This window comes from Pipistrellus kuhlii, unplaced genomic scaffold (assembly GCF_014108245.1).
Source record: "Pipistrellus kuhlii isolate mPipKuh1 unplaced genomic scaffold, mPipKuh1.p scaffold_m20_p_3, whole genome shotgun sequence".
Taxonomy (NCBI): domain Eukaryota; kingdom Metazoa; phylum Chordata; class Mammalia; order Chiroptera; family Vespertilionidae; genus Pipistrellus; species Pipistrellus kuhlii.
In genome coordinates this window covers 27,008,164-27,029,891 of record NW_023425529.1, presented here as the reverse complement: position 1 = coordinate 27,029,891, position 21,728 = coordinate 27,008,164, and the positions used below count along the sequence as shown (strand labels likewise).

At 36.4% G+C, this 21,728-nt stretch overlaps 1 protein-coding gene across 10 annotated transcripts in view; it reads left to right on the top strand.

Moving 5' to 3' along the window:
- Positions 1-21,728, top strand: part of SOX5 (SRY-box transcription factor 5) — a 941,098-nt gene that overhangs the window by 601,170 nt on the left and 318,200 nt on the right. For 7 of the 10 annotated variants that reach the window (XM_045587843.1, XM_036455682.2, XM_045587842.1 and 4 more), the window contains one exon: positions 10,734-10,965. In XM_045587843.1, coding sequence (XP_045443799.1) covers positions 10,735-10,965 — 231 coding nt within the window. In that variant the 5' untranslated portion in view covers position 10,734. The remainder of the gene's footprint in view (positions 1-10,733; positions 10,966-21,728) is intronic. The other 3 variants (XM_036455683.2, XM_036455684.2, XM_036455686.2) reach the window with 1 other exon arrangement.

Below are 21,728 nucleotides of genomic sequence, written 5' to 3'. Positions count from 1 at the left end.
TAAGGAATACTATTGTTTTTTTTATTGTTTTTTTTAATATATTTTTATTGATTTTGTACAGAGAGGAAGGGAGAGAGATAGAGAGTTAGAAACACCGATGAGAGAGAGTCATTGATCAGCTGCCTCTTGCACACCCTCTACTGGGGATATGCCCGCAACCAAGGTACATGCCCTTGACCGGAATCAAACCTGGGACCCTTCAGTCCTCAAGCCGACGCTCCATCCATTGAGCCAAACCGGTTTCGGCAGGAATACTATTGATATTGTAGGCATTTAGTACGTGTGGATTAATTTTAAAATAATACAAAAAAGCATGCAGGTGAACAATTCTTAGCTGGCAGATACATTCATTTAGGTAAGTTTGGGCTCCAGAGCCCAGCTGTTGGGTTACTCATAATAAAGCAATCTTCTTATTTATAAAAGTTTCTTGGGGTCTTCATCTAATAATACATGTCCTAACTTTGAAGTGAATTTTAACAATTTACAATTACTAGTGAAACAGTAAGGGAAGAAAGAACAAAGGAGTAAAATTTTGAACTTTGGATTGTGGAATGGAATTTTGCTATTGTACACCATTTGTAAATGCTCGTCTTTAGTATTTGTCTTCCGTGTTTAGATAATAAAAACACGTGGACATTATGCATTTAAATTTATTGCATAGTAGTTACGTTGCTTTGAGTACTTCTGGAATATTCTGTGTCCACCTAACAAAGCAGCACCCATTTCTTTCAGGTACTGACAAGAATCTCATTCTCTTTCTGGTTCTTTCCTTATCTCTATGTAACTTCCAAATGCTTTCCTTTTTATTGTCCACACAGTCTATGGAGAACCCTGAGCCTTTTCCCTCCCTTTTTTTAGTTCTCCCCTTCTTTTCCTGACTCTTTGGTGGTTTGGACAAAGCTGGGGAAATCCACTTGGTAAGGACAGAGATGCTAGCAAAAATAGGAAGACAAGAAGGTGGTGTACCAGTTAAAAGTGATACCATTCTTATCAGAGAAAAGGAATAGTAATGAACTACTTGACCTCAAAACACAGAACATCTCATAAACTAAACATGTGTTATGGTAGACACAGGAACAGCCTTGGTAAAGGTGAAAGCACGTGGTGACTACATTTTAATGAACATCATTTCACATATAGCTTAAACTTTTGTAATATTTATTATACTTTATTTTATTAAATTTGAATTGTATTTCAGAACAAAATAATAATTTCTTTTTAAGGAGCTGCAATGCAAAAATTACTTTTACTCTTAGACTTCAATGTTATGGTAGTTTTGTTTATAAATACTAATAGAAATACTGTCTACTCTGGTGAAATGTATAGCAAGGATTAAAAGGGAGTCCAATCTTATGTATTATTCTGTGTTGTCTCTTTTTATATTTCTATGAAATCTGTGTTTCAACTTCCATTAATAGTTCATGCCAAGATCTGACGAATTTGATCAAACCTCTAAATAACAATATAATGAATGAGGTTGTTGTATGTGGGAGCATCATGTAGAGAAGTATAGAGATTGGCATACTCTATATCAGCAATTGATGACACAGAGGACTTAGAGAAAATAAAATAAAAATGTTAAGACTACACATTTGCTACAAAACAATTTTCTATGTAAAGGCTTCAGAATATTACATATGACAGGGGTGATTATAAAATATACATGGAATGTTCTCAGGGCAACAAACACAAAACTGAGTATGAACCTATAGGAAAATGAAGTCAAAACATATAAAGAAAAAGAACAAATCATAAGATATGTCTATGTCTAATAATTGAAATCCATGAATGTGGGTAATGAAACTGATCTTTATAAATAAAACGATAGGCTAAGTTTGTGTAATTCTTTAGTAATAAATCACTTACAAAAATTAGCTGTTTCATTCATTTGAATCAAAACCTGTCCATATATGCTAAATATCTGTGTTGATTTCTCATAAGAATAGGTAACATTCTATTGTGAAAATATTTTTGATAAGACAGTAGCATTTCATTCCTAATATTTTTAATTTATTTCAGAAAAGGAAGGAGATGGAGAGAAAGAGACAGAAACATCAATAATGAGAGAGAATCATTGATTGTTTGCCTCCAGCAAGCCCCACACTGGGGATAGAGTCACAACTGGGCATGTGCTCTGACCAGGAATGGAACTGTGACCTACTGTTTCATAGTCAATGCTCAACCACTGAGGTACTCTGGCCAGGCTCATTCCTAATCCTGATTAGCCTTCCCACATCAACATTAATTACAAAAGGAGCCAGATGAGTTACTGTAAGTGTCCCAAATAGTCCTGTTGCTAGAAAAATTTGAGTCACATAACTTCTAAAAAAAAAAATAGTATAATCCTCAATATGAAGGATTGCCAATTATTATTTTACTAGTGGCCCAGTGCACAAAATTTGTGCTCAGGTGGGGGTGTCCCTCAGTCTGGCCTGCACCCTCTCCAATCTGGGGCCCCCCAAGGTTGTCCTACTGCCAGTTAACAGGGATCAGGCCTAAACTGGCAGTCAGAGATCCCTCTCGCAATCCATGACTGCTGGCTCCTAACTGCTCATCTAGCTGCCTGCCTGCTTGCCTCTAACCACTCTGCCTGCTGGCCTGCTCATCCCCAACTGCTCCTGCCCACTGCCCTGCTTGCCCCCATATGTCCCTCCTGCCATTCTGATCACCCCCAACTGCCCCCCCATGCCAGTGTGCTCACATCCAACTGCCCTTCCACTGGCCTGCTCACCTCACCTACCCTTCCCACTGGCCTGCTCACTCCAAACCACTGCCGCCCCCCTGCTGGCCTGATCACCACCAACTGACCCCAACTGATGGCCTGCTCACCCCAAACTGGCCACATGATGGTCTGCTTACCCCAAACTGCCTACCCACCACCAGCCTGATCACCAACAACTGCCATCTCATCCTGGCCTGATCACCCCCTGGCGGCCCAAGCTCCCCCAGCCCCTCCCTTTTTTTCTTCTTTTTTTTTTCCAGAACCTCCTTCAGTGGAGGCCAGGGCTGGCTGGAAGCAAGTATCTGTATTTATCTTCTATAATTGAAACTTTGTAGCCTTCAATGGAGGATAGGCCCCACCAGGGTGGGTAGAAGCTTAGCTTCCTCCATCTCTCCAGGGATAACCCAAGCCTCCTGCTCGCTCTAGCTTTGTGGTTTCTGCCATCTTAGTTGGGTTAATTTGCATAATTGCTCCTGATTGGCTGGTGGGTGTAGTGGAGGTATGGTTCATTTGCATGTTTCTCTTTTATTAGTGTAGATTTTGTAATATCTCATATTTGTTGTTCTTGTAAAGAGAAATAAATTCAAATATTTCCAGTTATTTATAAAAGTGTTCTGTTATGCTTAAAATTTAACATGAGAGAGTGCATATTTAAAATAGATATTTAGGAGAGCATGTATTGGAAATTATACATTAAATAAATGACATGATCCAGAATTTTAAGAGTTCTTATTCAGAACATTAAGTTTTGTAGAATTATTAATGGAATATTTAGCTAATTTTCTTACCACTGACGTCTCTTTTATCTCTCCTTCTTTGCTCAGTCCTTTTTATGCACTGGTCTCCCAAATTAGGATGGACTGTAAGATTCAGATTATGTTCCCCCTCTTCTCTGTTTTCTAGTTATTTTTCCCTTGGAAATACAATTCTGTTCTAAACTGCTGTCCATGATAGTGCAGAGAACCAGTAGTGTAACAAAAGGTATTTAACCATTTTATGACTCAATTTTCTCTTTTATAAAACAAGATAATGAAAATATTGACTGAGAGCATTATGGAACATGTTAGTGATAAATAATTACGGTTATAAACTAACTCTCTAATTGTGTGTTTAAACATTGCATAGCTTTAGTCCCATATTTTCTGATTACGTGCTCTTTCTTTTTTTTTTATCCCACATTTAACAAATGTTTATTTCTAAACTGAATTTGACATTCCGCTCCAAAATGACCATTTTTTTCTAATTTATATATTTATATATTATACACTCAGGTAATCTATTTTTGAAATATATCATCCTTTTGTTCTCTATCTCTATTTTCTACTTTAAACTTTTTATCAATTACTAACTTTAGGGGGATTGTCTTTCTAACATATGATTTTGATTATATCAGTGTGTGACTAACAAACCATCACCAGTTCCCCCTGCCTCATTGTCAATTTTAAATTTTTGTTTAGCCATTCAAAATTGGTAGGATTGTAGGGTTAGAGTCATGATCATGTTCTTTCATTCTTAGTTGCATTCACTCATCTTAGAATCTACTGCTTTAACCAAATTATTCTACTCACTATCCCAATGCATTCTTTAAATTTATTTGATTTGCTGTTGTCATTTCTCTTGTCTGGAATCTTTTCTTCTCGGTCTGTTGGCATCTAATTAATCTTTTATTACCTAGTTGAATTCTCATAATTTACAGTAAGCATTCTCTGATTATTTGAGCAAGGCTATCTATTATACTACTAACATTTATTTTGAAAACAGTAACTTACCCTAAAATACTCTTTATTGATTTCTTAATTATGTCACTATCTAAATGCAGAAGATAGCCTTTAAATGAAAATTTTCCAATAATTAATGAATGGGTATATGTCTATATTCATCTAAACTATACTGCTTTAAGGGTAAATCAGAAGGGTCTTCATATCTAAATTGCCTGTTTCCCCATAACACAAAGGTAATTTGCCTGACACAAAGTAGATACTCATTCAATTCATTCATTTATTTGTAGAAAAATACATTGAATGCCAACCATGTGCTAGGAATTGTGCTCCATATAATTAATTGTATCTCATTCAGCATAGAATATTAGACTCCTTAGGGAGTAATGTAGAGCAATCAAAATACATGTATCATGTAGTTAGTTATATCCTTAGAATTCATATTGAGAAAAAAAATAACAGCAGGTGAAATGGAAAAAAAAAACAAACCACCACAAACATACCTGCAATTACCAAAAGTTTATTAAATGCAAGACAGTTTAAGTGTCATGGGAAATTTAAGGAATTAAATAGGACATTTTTGCTTTCCAAGTGCTTGCTTTTAGTTTTAAATACTGTATATGCTAATAAGTAGAAAAAGGAAAAGATAAACTATTGAATAAATGTCACAGGTCATATTGATGTTAAATTTTTCATGTGGGCTGCTAACAAGAGTTTGCTGTAGCTCGAGGTGGGCTGAAGTTGCTTCAACTCTGGTGGGAAAGAAAGACCTTTTTGGGAAATGATGTTGGGATAGAAAACTAAAGTGAGGGATGGGCAAGTGTATATTTGAGGTGGGAGAATTTTAGATTAAAAAAATTTTTTTGAAAGAGATAGGTTTAAGTAAGCGGTACATTAATTGCCTGTTGCTATTGCTACACAATATCACAAGTTTGTGACTTCAACATATGAATGCATTCCCTTACTAGAAGCCCGATGCAAATTTGTGCAAGGGGCTTGGCCCTCGCAGCCCTGACTTTGTCCAGAAGAATGTCCGGAAGGTTGTTCAGCTGTCCAGTCTAATTAGCATATTATGCTTTTATTGTTATAGAGAGTTCAGGAGGTCAGAAATGTTACAATCATGGTCTTGGCAGGATTCATTCCTTCTAGAGGCTCAGGGAAGAATCTGTTTCATTCACTGTCTTTTCTAACTTCCAGAGGCCGCTTACATTGTTTGGTTCGTGGTCCCATCATCTATTTTATCTCTTTTTCTAATTAAATGAATTAGGGTGACTGGTTAATATGACCCATCATCTATTTTCAGAGCCAGCCATCTAATATCTTTTAATCTCTGTCTGTGACTGTGATCTTCCTGCCTTGCCCTCTTGCCAAGACCTTTATGACGACTTTGGGCCCATCCAGAATGTTCAGAATAATCTCCTTACCCCACAATTCTTAAATTAGTCACATCTGCAGAGCCTCTTTTTACTTAGTAAGGTAACATATTCACAGATTTCTGGGATTAGGATTTGGAAATTTTAGGTGAGGGGCATTATTCTAACTAAGGTAAATGATTTGTAAACTTGACTGAGCATTAGATCACTTGGAATCTTTTAAAAAATTCTGATACCCCGTGTGTGCTCAAAAAACAACAATATCAGGATGTTAGGGAGTATGACCCAGGTAGCACTATTTTTAAGCCTCTGCATATAATTCCAATAACTGCCCTTCCCTGCTGGCCTGGTCACCCCCAATTGCCCTCCCCTGCAGCCAAGGCTGAGAACCATTGTTAGTTTTCAGTTGCTGTCTCACACCCTTTACCTTACCCTAAGGAAGCTACATGTGTCTAAATACAATTGGGGACGTCCTGCTTACAGAGTGACTATAGTGCACTTAGAGCCTTTGGCCAATAGCAGAGGACTCCAGAAGTTTTAAAATTACTTTCATATATGTATTAGAATAGCCTGATGGTGCACATTGCTCCAGGACAAGGAAAGGCAAAGGGACTCCTTGTAAAAGCAAGTTGCTCCTTGCAAGAGGGGATATTTCTTTTCTTTTTTTAAATATGATTTTATTAATTTCAGAGAGAGCAAGGAGAGGGAGAGTGAGATAGAAACACCAATGAAGAGAATCATTGATTGGCTATCTCATGTATGCTCCCTACTGGGGATAGAGCACACAACCCAGACATATGCCCTGACCAGGAATGGAACCATGACTTGGCTATTTCTTATCTATTCCATTTATGTAACGTGGGATTTGGTCCACATTCCTGGGATCTGCCCTTTTTTAAAAGTAAGACTGAAACTTAAATTTAGGTTGTGCTTTCTAAAAGTATCTCTGCATCTTTGCTTTGATCATTACTTCCTACATGAGATTTACTTCCTAAATTTTATTGTTACTTCCTAAATTTCATCTTCATTTATCTCAACCATTCCCTGAAGCATTCCAAGATCTCTGGTGCTCAGGAAGCCCTCAGGTGGTTGGCTATAATGCCATTTTACCCTAACTAGAACTGTCTTTCATTACTTTCCTGCTTTTATTTAAAATCTTCTCAGCTAATTCATTAACTTTTTAAAGTAAAAAACCTGAACTACATGTTTTAATTCCCATTAGATAAACATTTTGAACATAGGAAATGACCAGTAAATTATTAATGATTTCAAATTCCCTTTAGTCCCGGAATTAAACATCAGTTATTTCAAGATTTTCTGCCCGGCTGGTGTGGCTCAGTGGTTGAACATGGACCTATGAATCAGGAGGTCACTGTTCAATTCCTGGTCAGGGCTTATACCCAGATTGCAGACTCATTCCCAGTGTGGGGCATGCAGGAAGCAGCCATTCAGTGATTCTCTCTCATCATTGATGTTTCTATCTCTCTCTCTCTCTCTCTCTCCCTCTCCTTTTCTCTCTTAAATAAATAAAAACATATATTTTAAAAAATATTTTATTGTCCACATACAAAGCTGAGTTAAAGTTTCTTATTATATCATAATAGATCTACCAGTTAGTTTCACACTGGATTATTATTATTATTTATCTCATGTCATTTTCTTTGAAGTATGAGTTGTGTTGATTGGTATGTCTAGCACCTACCATAGGAATCCCAGAAATCATTCCTTACTGGGTATATAAGAGCATACCCCAATCTAGACCCTCAGCTTGTTCCCAAGTACCCTTCACTGCAACACAGCATGTAGCTTAAGCTGCAGGAATTTGAAGCCTATATATGCCAGATAGATAATATATGGAATTTTCCACTCCTTTCTTAAGGCTTTTAGAAATGAATGAGCCTTTTCTCTGTCCAAAATTAAACACTTTAGTAGATAACAAATTAGAAATCTAAAGTTATTGAGAATTTTATTATCAATATTTTTAGAACTAATATAAGTCAGACTAAACATGAATAATGTGACTGTTAGATTGATAGCTCTTTACATAATTTGTTATTTGTTTTATTTTTTTCTGACTTAGGTGCCTATAATTGAACTATAACTATAGTTATTTTATTGTACTGAGAAATTTTTAAGAATTCTTTTTACCTGAATTATATAAAAATACTCTCAAGTCCAATATATTAAGAACATTCTATAAGTCTCTGAAAATGGAATTGAAATAAACATGAAATATGTTATATTTTAGGATCAGTTGCCTTCTGGCACCATGACTCTTTTATGTTTATTGTTTTAGTCCTTCTGATTTTTGCTTCATAGGAATATCTATTTATATAGAATTTTAAATATATCAAATATATATTTAAATAGATATAAATATTTGTATATAATGATTACCCAGCTGCACATAAAGATAGTTAGATATTGAAAAGTTTTGAGAAGAGTAGTGATAACTTCCTGCCTAAAGTCTACTTTTGGACTTTCACTATTCATAATCATTAATAATTATATTAAAGAAAGACCTTTTTGGTAATTCTTTCTGAAAGCAATAGAATTGTGTAGTATCTTAGAAAAGGCCAGTTGATCCAGCTTTCTGCTTTGATAACATGGAGGCTGACTCCTGCCAATAGTCTGGAGTTTTTAGACAGTAGGAGACTGGACCTAAGAGGGAGATAGACACCAGAATACCAATTTAGTAATCCCAGCAAGAATGATAATGCCCACACAGACCATAAATACTATGGTTTGTATAATAAATGCTTAATCTCCTTGAAGTCTAACTGCATGTGGAACGAAGAAATAATTAAAAATTCTTTTATTGATTTATTCTGATAAACCACAAATACCTTAAATATTTTAAATTTGTTTTATCAGCTCATTTTTTTAAAATATGAAAATCAGAAGTTTACTTGTAGAGAATGGAACCAGAACAGTGGAAATGAAATATCCCTAATGTTTAGCATTATTATGTGTAGTTTAATATATCAATTTGGCGATTGATTCAGAGTTGTCAATGAGACTAAAACTATTTTAATTCTGTGAACTCTAGCCCCTTATTTCCTTTCTCCATACTTAAGACTATACAGTCTACTTGAAGTAAACCTTGGTAATTAGATCAGAAATAGTTCAAGATAGCTGAAATGTCTTGGCTCAGTCTACTTGCCTACTTACATGGTAGCCGCCAACATTTCCTCTTCTCTGTTCTTTAGCTGATCAAGAGCCTCAACTGTTCACATATCTTCTTTAACACTTACTAATGCAGTGTTATTGTCAAGTATAACTGGTCATGGTCCATTTCTCTTTTAGGAGCCTTTGTATTTAATGTTGATTTTACAGTTTAACGTTAGAAGGCAATCTGCTTTCCTCATTTGGGAGTTGTATGGTTGTGTTTTTCGAGAAGGGTGTGGGTCATACTGTAGTTTTGAAGTTTATAAAATAAACAACAGCTATTGTTTTGTGAGTGTCTGTGCTAAATGATCTACAAGTCATTTTTCATATGATATAGAGTTCCTTCTCACAAAAGCATTACAAGTTAATATTATATCTTACTTTAAAGATGAGCAAATTGAAGTGGCGAGATTAAAGCCTTACAGTTTGTACTAGTAAATATTTGGATTCAGTTTTTTAATCCGGGTTGTCTGTTTCCAAAGTCCTTATTTTTTTCCCTACAGTGCTATTATTTCTTAATAGAATGTCTGCAGTACACGAATACCTTTCTTTTGAAACTTTTAACACTAAGAATAGTATTATTCAAGGAAGAATAGCGGCATCTCTTTTAGTGTTATATTTTAAATTTAGAAGTCAGTGATATGTATGAAGGAAATGGTGTTGCCATTAGTTAATATATTGTCTAGTCTAGTCTAGATAAGAATGGATAGTTCTGTAAACACTCTTTGTGGAACAAAATGTACAGCTTTTTCAAGGTCAGATCAAGAGGTAAATAGTGTTTATTTTTTATTAAAATGTTTAACTCTACATATGTCTATGCAAAACTTTTAGTGAAAGAAAAAAGAACTCTATTTAACTAAAAATATTTTTAACCTTTGATTATGTTCTCCATCAGATGTAAGTACAAAAAAATGTGCATTATCATATAGGCATCAGCTTAGTCAAACAAAACATCCTTATTTGATTTGTTTTCCTTTTACTTTGGTATCTAAGGAGTTGTTGTTCTGAAAAACCATATCTAAATCTTACATAGAACTGTGGAAATAAAATTAAAATATGTTTATATCCTCATCTCTTTTACTATTTTGCAAATTGGATATTAGAAATAAATGCCTAAATTGTGTGACTTAGCAATTGAGGGAAGGAAATTTACCCATTGTGTCAAGATTAATGATTTTAAAATTTATTTAGTTCTTAAGCTTTAAACAAATTTCAAACTTTTTGTCATGTGTTCTGAGGTTTACATATAACCAGTATCTCTATATTCCACAGTTGTCTTTTAATAAAATGCACATTTTAAAATGGCAATCATTTATGTTGTTTCTTTTTTATGAAATAAATTTTATTTATTTCTCTTCTTTTTACTCCCAACCATATTTGCTATTCATAAACATAGATGTTCTGTTTTCAATGAGGTCTATCAGAGTGTAAAACTAGATGGGTATTTTTCTTTAAAATGGAATGGTCTTTCATTATGCAGTATTCTTAGGTGAATTCTCTTATTTAAGAAGCCAGAATACAAGGGAGTGCTATATTAGTGTATTATTCTCACAACAAACAAGCACTGTTCTGTTGCTACCTGCTTGGCCATTGTTTCTGATTGTGTGTGCTTTGCAGTGGTATTTGGATGGTTTCCTGCTCTCTGCCAGCACAAAAAAGGCATTTCTGTTACAATGGCCCCTAACCACACAATGACAGCATTAAGGATTTATGTGGAGGTTTCATTATTTTCTCCTCTTTTGTTCCTTCCAGGATGTCTTCCAAGCGACCAGCCTCTCCTTATGGGGAAGCAGATGGAGAGGTAGCCATGGTGACAAGCAGACAGAAAGTGGAAGAAGAGGAGAGTGACGGGCTCCCAGCCTTTCACCTTCCCTTGCATGTGAGTTTTCCCAACAAGCCTCACTCTGAGGAATTTCAGCCAGTTTCTCTGCTGACGCAAGAGACTTGTGGCCATAGGACTCCCACTTGCCAGCACAATACAATGGTAGGTTTCTCAAGGTCTATTGTGCCTACACTCACTTTCGACCAGTTCAGTCTTCTAGTAGTTTGGCTTCAATCCTTTGCTTTATAATTGTCATCTACTTAATAGTCATACACAAGATTCATTCCCAACATCTTTGAATTCTAAGTAAATTGATTTCAGAAGGGAGTAAAAGATATGCTATTTTTTGTTTTCCCAGAACTCTGATTTTGAAATGCTTTAATTGGAGGGGGGGGAAACAACAACATGTAAATATAAGAATAATTTTAAAGTAACATTTAAAATTAACAGTGAAGTTAGATATTATACTATTTCTAATAAAAAGTTTTTTATCCAAACAGAGTTACAACATAATTTGAAGACTTCCATTAATAATAAATCATTGTGGGTTTTCTTTCCATTTTTTGCTTTGCTTGGTTTGGATTTCAGTATTCCTTAAAGTACTGGATATATTATAGAAGAATATATTTCATAGAGACTATAGTTTTCAAATGGGACCACACCAATTTCTAATTCAGTCCCATTCTTGTTGTTGTTTTGAGAATTCCGTAATTCCCTGGTGCATCCTGTTCCAGAATGTGAAGCTCAGGATAATTTATCTGGCCTCTCAGTCTGAGGTCTGGATCACTGGGAATCCGTGGTTTCATGGATGAGAAGCAAGAAGGCAGCATAGCATCTTTGGCTAAAGCGTAAGCAGCTGACACACACAAATAATGCTTTTAGGAACTTCAATACGGAGAATCAGCTAGTTGGCAGGGCGACAGGGCGCTCAGCTGCCAGTAAAGCCACCCTCACCTTTACACCGTGGCTGCTGGGGCTGATGCCACGTTTCTGTGCCCTCTCTTCCTCTCTGCCTTCAAGCATGACAGTGCTGTTCACTTTAACCATATTCCACCACAAAAATGTGTCATCACATGTTCTCCCATTTTGAAAGACAGCTCTGATTCTGTTTAAGTACTTTTCTATCTCTAGGAAGTTATTGTGCATCATAAATGTGCCTGGTACTGAAATATGTCCACTTGTTTATGTGATTGCATTACTATATGGGGAGTTAAATCAGCAAGAAGAATCAGATGTCTTCTAATAGCTGGGAAATAAACACCAATCTTTGATAGTCACATTAGATTTAAATACTCTCATTCAGCATTTTGAAAGCCTTACAGGTAAAAAATTTAACTATTTGCAATATATATATATATATATATATATATATATATATATATATACACACACATATAATTTTTTTTAACCAAGAATAATGTTTTAGCTAACATTTAGCACTTTATAGATTTTAAGCATGTTACATATGTTGTTAACTCGTTTAATTGTCACAGTATTCCAATGAGGTGTTATTATCCATCCCATCTTACAGAAGAGGGAACTGGGCTCAGAGAGCTTAAATAAACAGCTACTATGTAGGACGACCAGGCTTACCCAGGGAGTCTAGCTTTGGAATCCATGCTTGCACACATTATAAGCTCTTCCCAAGAGCACAGGCATATTTCATTTCTGGCCAATTTTTTTTTTTTAATTTGGCAAGTTGAACCATGCTATCTATAATTTCCCCTTTCTCCCTCTACTATGAGTTTATGTTACTTATGAAAATGAATATAACCTTTTGGTCTCCCCTCCAAAAGGTAAAACTGGGGAAAGAAAAGGGGAAAATGGCACAGTGCAGTTCAAAGTAAAGATATTGGACTCTTCATTTGATCTTGCATCACAGCTAACGCTGTTTTCCTCTCAATATTATGCCCATTGCTCTCTCTCAGGAAATACCCTATTGAGAGTGCTTCTTGGTTTGGTTCTCTTGTGATACTATCATAAACATAACCACAAATTTGAAGGAGTGGACATAAATAATGATGACTGGAAGAAAACCACAGAGATAAAGGGGAGATTATTTTAAGTATTCTCAAGGGTGGATATAAGAAAGTATATTAAATTTCATATTGTAGTTGGGGGAGGGGATTCTGTGATGCATCACAGAATGTTTGGGAAAATGAAACCATTCAGTTTGTAATGGAATATTCAGTTCCACTAAATAAAATGTATGAACTACCTACTTTATATCAAGTTGTTTTTTGGATAATATGCAAATAGATTCTAATTGGATATAATTCTCTCCTCTCCTCAAGCAATTTCCTTTAGAGGAAAAGTTCTTTATAAAAGAGGTAATATGCAAATTAACTATCACACTCTCATAAGATGGCTGCCTATGACCAGGCTGGCAGGGGGGGTGGTGGTTAGTGAGGGATGACCAAATATCTGATCAACAGGCTGCGTAAGGTGACCAGGCCAGAGGGGGGCAAGTTGGGAGTGAACCAGTCTGCAGGGGGGGAATTGGGGGCAACTTGGCCAGCGGGGGGGGGGGGTAGTTGGGAGCAATTAGGTTGGCTGGGAGGGTGCAGTAAGAGGTGACTAGGCCAGTGCCAGGAGCAGTTAGGAGCCACCAGACTAGCTGGGAGGGGATAGTTGGAGATGATCTGGCGAGCAGCACGGGGTAGTAAGGGGAAATCAGGCCAGTCTGCAGAGGCAGTGAGGGGCAATTAGGCTGGCAAGGGAGGGAAGTTAGGGTGACCAGGCAGGTGAGCAATTAGGAGCCAGCGGTTGAGGATTGTGAGAGGGATATCCAACTGCTGGTTTAGGCCCGATTCCTGAGATTTGGCCTAAACCAGCAGTCGGACATCCCTTTAAGGCACATGTGTCAAACACAAGGCCCGCGGGCCAAATCCGTCCCACCAGGCCTTGCAATGTGGCCCGCACTGCGCTGTCATCACTGCACTCCGCTGCGTTTCCATCACAATGACAGTTTATGACTGTTCAGTAAACCATTCGGCCCACGATTTAGGCTGGATTTTAGATTTTGGGCCCTTCTCTGATTGAGTTCGACACCCCTACTTTAAGGGGTCCTGGATTGGAATGGGTGCAGGCTTGGATAAGGAAACCCCCTGCCCCCTGTGCACGAATGTCATGCACTGGGCCTCTAAAATACACACACACACACACACACACACACACACACACACAGTGTATATATGTATTCATTTCAAAGAGAAAGGGAGAGAGAAAGATAGAAACATCAATGATCAGAATCATTGATCAGCTACCTCCTACAAGCCCTCTACTGGGGATTGAGCTTGCAACCTAGGTATGTGCCCTGACCTGGAATTGAACCATGGCCTCCTGGTTCATAGGTCAGTGCTCAACCACTGAGCCATACCAGCTGAGCTAGAGTAGAAGTTCTTAACTAGGATATATGGATTTCCTGAAAATGAATGGAGAATTCTGAGTATGAACACATGTGAGTAAGAATATGATTTTCATCAGATATTCAAGTATATCTGTAACACAAATAGGTTAAGACCTGCTGTTCTAGAAGTTAAAACAGTTTGAATACAAATTATTTTAGTTTTACTGACATAAAAACTTATAGTTTTCTCTAATATATGTCCAATTGGTTTCAAAGTTTGTTTCTGCCTCAAACATTTCTTGCTTCCCCCACCTTTTCATCTCCTGAGTAGGCAGCTGGAAAAGTCCCCTATGTGATCTCAAATGTTCAGCCTCTTTTCTTCCTCATCTTTCTTTCAATTTCCACTAGACTAGTTCCTCTGAGAAATGAGTTGCATTATTTACCGACTTTGGAATCCAACGCATGCCCTTGTTGCTTATAGTATTTAGTCTAAAAGTCGTTCTTTCAGCATAACATTATATATAAACTAGTAATGAACTATGGCTTAAGTCTCCTCTCCTGCCACATCCTGCCATGACACCAATGCTCCAGCCATCCAGGGATTTGATATATCTTCATAAACATACCGCTTTATTCATAAAGATGACACAGCTTTATTCTTTTCACCTGGAAAACCCCTCTTTTTTATATTTTACCTTCCCAGTGAATTGTATATTTCCCACAAGACTGGGGCCAGAAAATGCTTCTTTTTAGATACTTTAATTGATCTCCCAAAGCGGAATAGTTGCTGCTTTATTCTTTTATCTATGACACTTGTTTATATCTTTTCTTATGGCCTTTATTATAATTTATGTGTTTACGTGCCTGCTTTTCTATGCATTCCTTGAAGGCATAGTCATATATATGTATATATTTATGATATATAGTATATGAAAGATAATTAATTTATGATTACTGATTAAATGGCAGTGCTTATATAGGAGATTAAAATTTTTTTTTGGTTAAGTCATTAAGACACTTTTGATGGTGAATATGCTGAATTTCTAGTAATTTTAGAACTTAAAAGGAATCTACTAATGCAGTATAGTGAGAAAAGAGGAAGTATGTCATAATAGCTATGATATATTCAACTATTAAGCACATTAATATTTTACCCATTTATCTAAATCATTTAATGTATTTATAGAGTTGTTATTCAACACAAATACTTTATATTTTTGTCTGGATACTAGGCCATTGTTATATTCACATAGCAGGTCTTTTTATTTCAGTAGAATTTTACATTTTCTATTTTTTTCCCTATTTAATATCTTTGGGAACATAGAGACTATTTCATGGTCTTTATATCATACTAGAGGCCCGATGCATGAAATTCATGCAAGAGTAGGCATTCCTCTCCCTGACTGCTGGCACCGGCTTCCCTCTAGCACCCAGGACCTGGGCTTCCTTCTGGCTGCTGGCAGGCACCTGAGAGAGACCCAGGGTTCCCTTGCATCCCTGGCCTCGTCCCAGAAGGCCGTCCAGTCTAATTAGGATGTTATGTTTTATTATTATAGATAATTCAGTTGGAAGGGGAAAAGGCTTTGCCAACTTCATTGCCAATTTATGTGTGATATTTGTACTACATTCTTAAATAAAAAGAAAGCTATTGAGAGGTCTACATTTTGTATTGCCTACATAGTTTGGAGACAAAGTAAAAGCAATGAGTAATCTTTGGAATGATAGCTCAAAGTTAGAGAGAGATGCTTTCAGTATAAAATTCAAGTTGGAAAATATTTCCTGAGGTCAAAGTTCTGTACACTTGATAATTGCCGCCATATAAAAATGTTGAGTAATTAATTGGGATCCTTTGTTGATATTCAGGGTATGCGCATGCTAATGTTTTGAATTGGGCTAGGTAAAGACACAATTTTTCCTTTCTGGAGTTGTGTTTCTTTCCTTATATTTTTGAGAAATAAACTAAGTTCCTAACTAAGAGCCACTCCCCAAGATTGAACTGATAATGAGTACTCTGTGTCCTTCTCCTCTTATAAGGTTTTACTACTATGCAGAGTACACTATAGATGAACTGTATTAAGCATATTTTATACATATATTTATAAAGAACTGTCTGATTTCTCATCAATATAAGATGTGACACAGATAGTTGTAAGTCTGAAAAAGACAGGTGGTTCCTTCTCTGAAGCACTCTTGAGCTTGCCAAGCAATTAATCACAAAATTTGATTCTCATATAACCTTCAAAAAGATACAAAGGCAAGTCTGATTCTGACATGAATGGAAAGGCAGTCCCCAGCTTTATTTTTATGGAAGGTCTGATCTTCTGGCTCTGCTCCTTTAAAAAAATTTTTTTTTCAATTTTGTAACATGGGTTTGCTGGGGCTCTCACTTCAGAGTCCCAGAGATAAGCAAGAATCACTAATTTCTGGCACATATATAGTTATGATATAGATGGATTTATTTCATGATGTGAAGAACTGTTCATAGCATATATTCATGTCAATCAACATAATTATCTATGAGCACCAGAGGGAATCAAGTCTGAAAGGAAGTCAAGGAGAGCATTAGAGGCAGCTGGGGGACTCTGGTGGCCATTGTGGGTCTCATTTTCTATCTTGTGACTTCAGTTAGTGAGATTGTTGTTCTAGTGTCAAATGTGATGTGAAATGAAAGTCTTGACCACCTGTGGTTACTGAATTATCAGGTTTTTTGTTTTTCACAAAAAGCCTACTCTTATCTTTCTTTTTGACTCATGTCTTTCTTGAGTTGAGTGAACAGTTTTATATAAGTGTAGAGTAGTTGCTCCCCAGGATTGGTTTTAAAAATGTAGGTATTTATTTTAACAATATAATAATTTATTAAAAATTAATTCAAGTTACACACTCTACAGACAGCGAATAATATACGAAATAAATTCTACATTTGGGTGTAATTTTTTTGACATTTAAAGAACTATTTGATTTAGAAATATGATGTTATAATATGTTTTAATATCTCATTTACTGTGTATATTGATAACATTTTCCTGGAATTGTTGAGGAACTCAGGGCATATAATACAATAGGTTTAATGATAAACTTGATGTATGTTAATGTGTTTAAACCCTTTCAGGGACACATTATCATAAAGCAATATTCAGTGTAAATCAGTTTCTTTCTGAAGTTCATAACAAAAAGTAAAGGTGTTTTCTTAAATTGATATAGTATAAAGTTTAGAAATATAGCAGAGAATAAAGTATAGCAATTGCAACGCTGTAACATTTGAAAAGCAAACTTGAACACTCCAATAATTTATTCAGTGCACACGACAGTGAGAGGCTTAGGCCCACTGTCAACTCCTGTGATTTTTATTTACCCAAAATAATTTTAATTGCCATATTATAGCTGTGCCTTGAAATACCCTTTATATAAATTTTGCTTATAATCTAACAGTCGTTAGTAATGTATTTTTGTTGTGTGACTAGAATAGTGTTATGTGTGAAGTTATGAAGACTGCTCGGAGAACTTATGAAGAAAAAGAGAAAAATGCATGTGTTATTTAAAAATAAGTCACAGAATAAGACATTAATTATGGTATGGTAAAGATTCCTATTTTTATATGGTGGTTTTTATAAGCTTTAAAATGTCTAGTTACCTTTCTACATCAAACTTAACATAAGTTATTCTGATAGCATAATGCATACCAGTATTAACACCAGTGTAGTTATTGTGCCAGTTCTAATAATGAGAATTTCATTGTTCAGGGAGAGCAGTCTCCTACACTCTAGACAAACTGTAATTACTTTTGAACGATGTGGAATGTGCTCAGTTTAATAGCATGGAGAATAGATTCAGAAAGATTCAGATAAAGTAAGCTTGGAAGCCATATGTGCAGTGTGGCAGTATAAAATTATGATAGTAGGCAGTATAATTCAACACACACATACTGGATTTCACACAGTTTATCTATAAACTGCTGTTTCTGTAAGAGATAGGTTTGCTTATCTGTACAAGGCCAATTCAATTGAGACGAGGTGAAAGTGGTGACAAGTCTGTATTTGTTTTTTTATGGTAAATTGATGTTTATCATACAATGAAATTACATTGTTACAACCATTTCTCTGTGAATGTTGTCAGAAAATACCACATGGTTATCTAGATATAATCCCAGGCTTGTGTTTGAATGTAAGTGGTTCCATTTTTATACTTGCATTGTTTCTGAAAATTACCCCCAGGGCTAGCAGGAATGAAGACATGTGAAAATCAACTCATTGGGATCCACAAAGCCATTGGATGAGCTGTGCCATAGAACGCTTTGTCCTATAGCTATACAATTCCATTCTGCTTTTCTGGAACGTTTAGGTGGCTGGGGGAGGGTGTAATATCAAGTCCAGAAAACCTTGATTCATATGATGTGCATAGAATCTGCTGTTCAGTTGACAGTTAACGGAGCCTTGAGAAATCAGTGAATGTACTGTTATTTAAAAACTGGCTTTATGTGGGAGTAGTAAGATGGTTGAGGACACTTAATGAGGGTCTACTTGTTGGCACCACCCCACCATAGTGATGAGCAGTGACAGGGGAATAAGTAAGAACTTCTAATGCTGTGGTAATGGGGGAACATGTGTTTGCAAAAGAAGATTTGTCCTAATGGAATTTAATGGCTTTTACTTAATAGGGAGTGTTATGAAACTATTCAACTCAATACAATGAATACCTATCAGCAAAGATACAGAAATAAATAAGAACTAATCTCTTCCCTCATGTAGCTTCATGTAAAGTGTGGAGGTAGGGTAAGCACAAAAGTCACTATCCTATAGTATTAGAAACCTGATAGATAAGTGCAAAGGAGATTCACAGTTGAAAGATATCTCATTTGTCGGCATCAAAACCAAATTTATTTAAAATTGTCTCCACAAAAATGACCAGATATAATAACAAGATATTTAAAAATATATTGCACATTGGGTACCTTGCCATTAATGCAAGGTATTTAATTTATAGTATAGTTTTGTTTGTGCCATAACATTTTTCCCCTGGAAGAAATAAATGCGAAAGAAAAAAAAAGAGCAAGTTAAAATAATATTGAAGATAAAAGTTCACTCTCAAGGTCTTACTATAAAAGGTGGGAAAATTAGTAAGAGGTGCATCTCACATTCATAAGCATAAAAACAACCATTTCTGTTATTTGAACCTTAGCTATTTCCTTTCTTTATCTGACCTTGAATGACATGGGCTGAATGGTGATCTACTTGGCTAGGATACTAGAAGGAGCAGGGGCACTAAGAAGCTATGCTAGGAACTTACTTGAATGGTGTTCCTGGTTTTCTGGAATGGATAGGTGTTCATCTTTCATCTCATTTGTTATTCTGGGACCTGCATAATCCTTTGTACTTTGGTGTTAAAAATAATGGAAAATTTGGGAACCAAGTTTCATTCTCTATCTTACATTTTGGGCTTTCAATTCTTCCTCAGTTGATTCATTTCCTTCTTTGCTTCTCTGGTTTCTGTCTTTCGATTTGCCTCTATCAAAAACATTCTTAATGGATTCTCTTAAGGATCTCAATGGAGCCATTATGAGGAAGAGAGACAGAGTGGGAGAATCAGCATTATTGTGCACAGATATATACTTCCTTCTTATTTGCATATATTGCCCTTTGGGGATTTGCCAAAACCCCCTGCAGTAGGTCTGGGCTTCTCATACTGTGTGTGATTAATGGATCAGTTGGTTCTGTGATAAAATTTTCATTGGTTTTTAGTAAACAGGGGCAGTATAGAGAGTTCTTTACAAAACTATATTTCCCCAATTTATTCAGATTATATTTGTTTACTTTTCTCTTATGAGCCAGTTGATAGTAAGTGACAAGTTTATTTTTAGTGTCCTTACTTGGGGGGAAAAAAACCCCACTTAGAATTATGTGTTAGTTCCCAAATTTCTTTTAAATTGTACTTATCAGTGAATCCAAATGTCTGTCATCTAGTGCTTTAGTGGATTCCTATGCCTTTTGTGTATCCAGGCATGTGACTGACCAAGAATCAAACCATGACCTCCTAGTTCATTGGTTGACACTCAACCACTGACTCATTCTGGTCGGGCTTCACTCAGTTCTTGATTGTTTCTTTAACTTAGTTGTTTATTGTCTTCATATTTATTTCGTAAGGGATTCCAAAAATGGGAATTTTGCAGTGTTGGTGCTGGAATTCTAGGAATTAGAGTGAAGTCTACAACACTCAGCAACTCAGTTGCCAATGAGACCTGAAAATCCTAGGTAATAAAGAGGTAATATGCTAATTAACTGTCATGCCCTCCACAAAGATGGCGGCACTCTCAGCCAATAAGGAGGGAATATGCCAATTGACTGCCACACCCTCAAAGATGGCAACACCCACAGCCACAAGATGATGGCACCCAGTCCCCTCAGCCCCACTGGGGTGGCATCCATGAATGGCACAACTGGACCTGCCCAGGGTCTGGCCACTCTGTGCTCCTGCCTCCGGAGTCCCCCAGTTTCCTCAGCACCCCAGCTGCCCAGGGCTGGCCTGAGGCACAGGCAAGCCTAAGATAGCAGCTGCTCAGCCGCCTATGGCAGGTCTGAGGCATAGGAAAGCCTTGGATGTCAGCTGCCTAATCTCCAGGGCTGCCTGATGCTCAGGTAATCAGGGCTGACTGAGGCTTGTGCTGCCAGCAGTGGCAGCAGCAGAGTGTGGTGGGGGCATCGCCTTCCCCTGATCACCTCCTGCTCCTAAGGGCTCCCAGACTGTGAGAGGGAGCAGGCCGGGCTGAGGGACCTCCCCGTCCAGTACATGAGTTTTCATGCACCGGGCCTTTAGTATTTTAAATAACACTCAGTACATGAGTTTTCATGCACCGGGCCTTTAGTATTTTAAATAACACTTACCCCATATTTCCTCTTGGCTATAACGCTCAATACAACTATCCATTGTACCTAGAAAGGGAAAATATATTTGTATAGCAAATTCTTTGTATCTGAAACTTAAGTCATAAGGAAGTATTAGATTTTCATCTATTTTTTTTTTCTCACGTTGACAATTAGATTCATATAGCTTTCTCTTTTAAAAATACAAAGGCAAATACCTGGATTTTTGAGGGTGGGGATACATTAAAAAAATAGAAAGGAATTTTATATGATAGAAAAATCTAATAGGAAGATTGTGGGAAAGTATTTTCAAGATAAATGATTCTTTAAGAAAAGACAGTCTAAATTTAAAATGCTTAGAAAACTATTGGTACCACAGTAGGTGCATGAAAAAGCCTATATAGCTCTAACTGATTTAGCTCAGTGGATGGAGTGCTGGCCTGCAGACTGAAAGATCCCAGGTTTGATTCCAGTCAAGAGCATGTACCTTGATTGTGGGTACATCCCCAGTAGGGGGTGTGCAGGAAGCAACTGATGTTTCTCTCTTATTGATCTTTCTAACTCTCTATCCCTCTCTCTGTAAAATAAATAAATAAATAAATAAAATCAATAAAATATACTTAAAAAAATAAAAAATAAAAGCTTGTATAATTTTGTTAACCAGTGTCATCCCAATACATTCAATGGAAATGTTTTCTTTAAATAAATATAAGCATTAAATG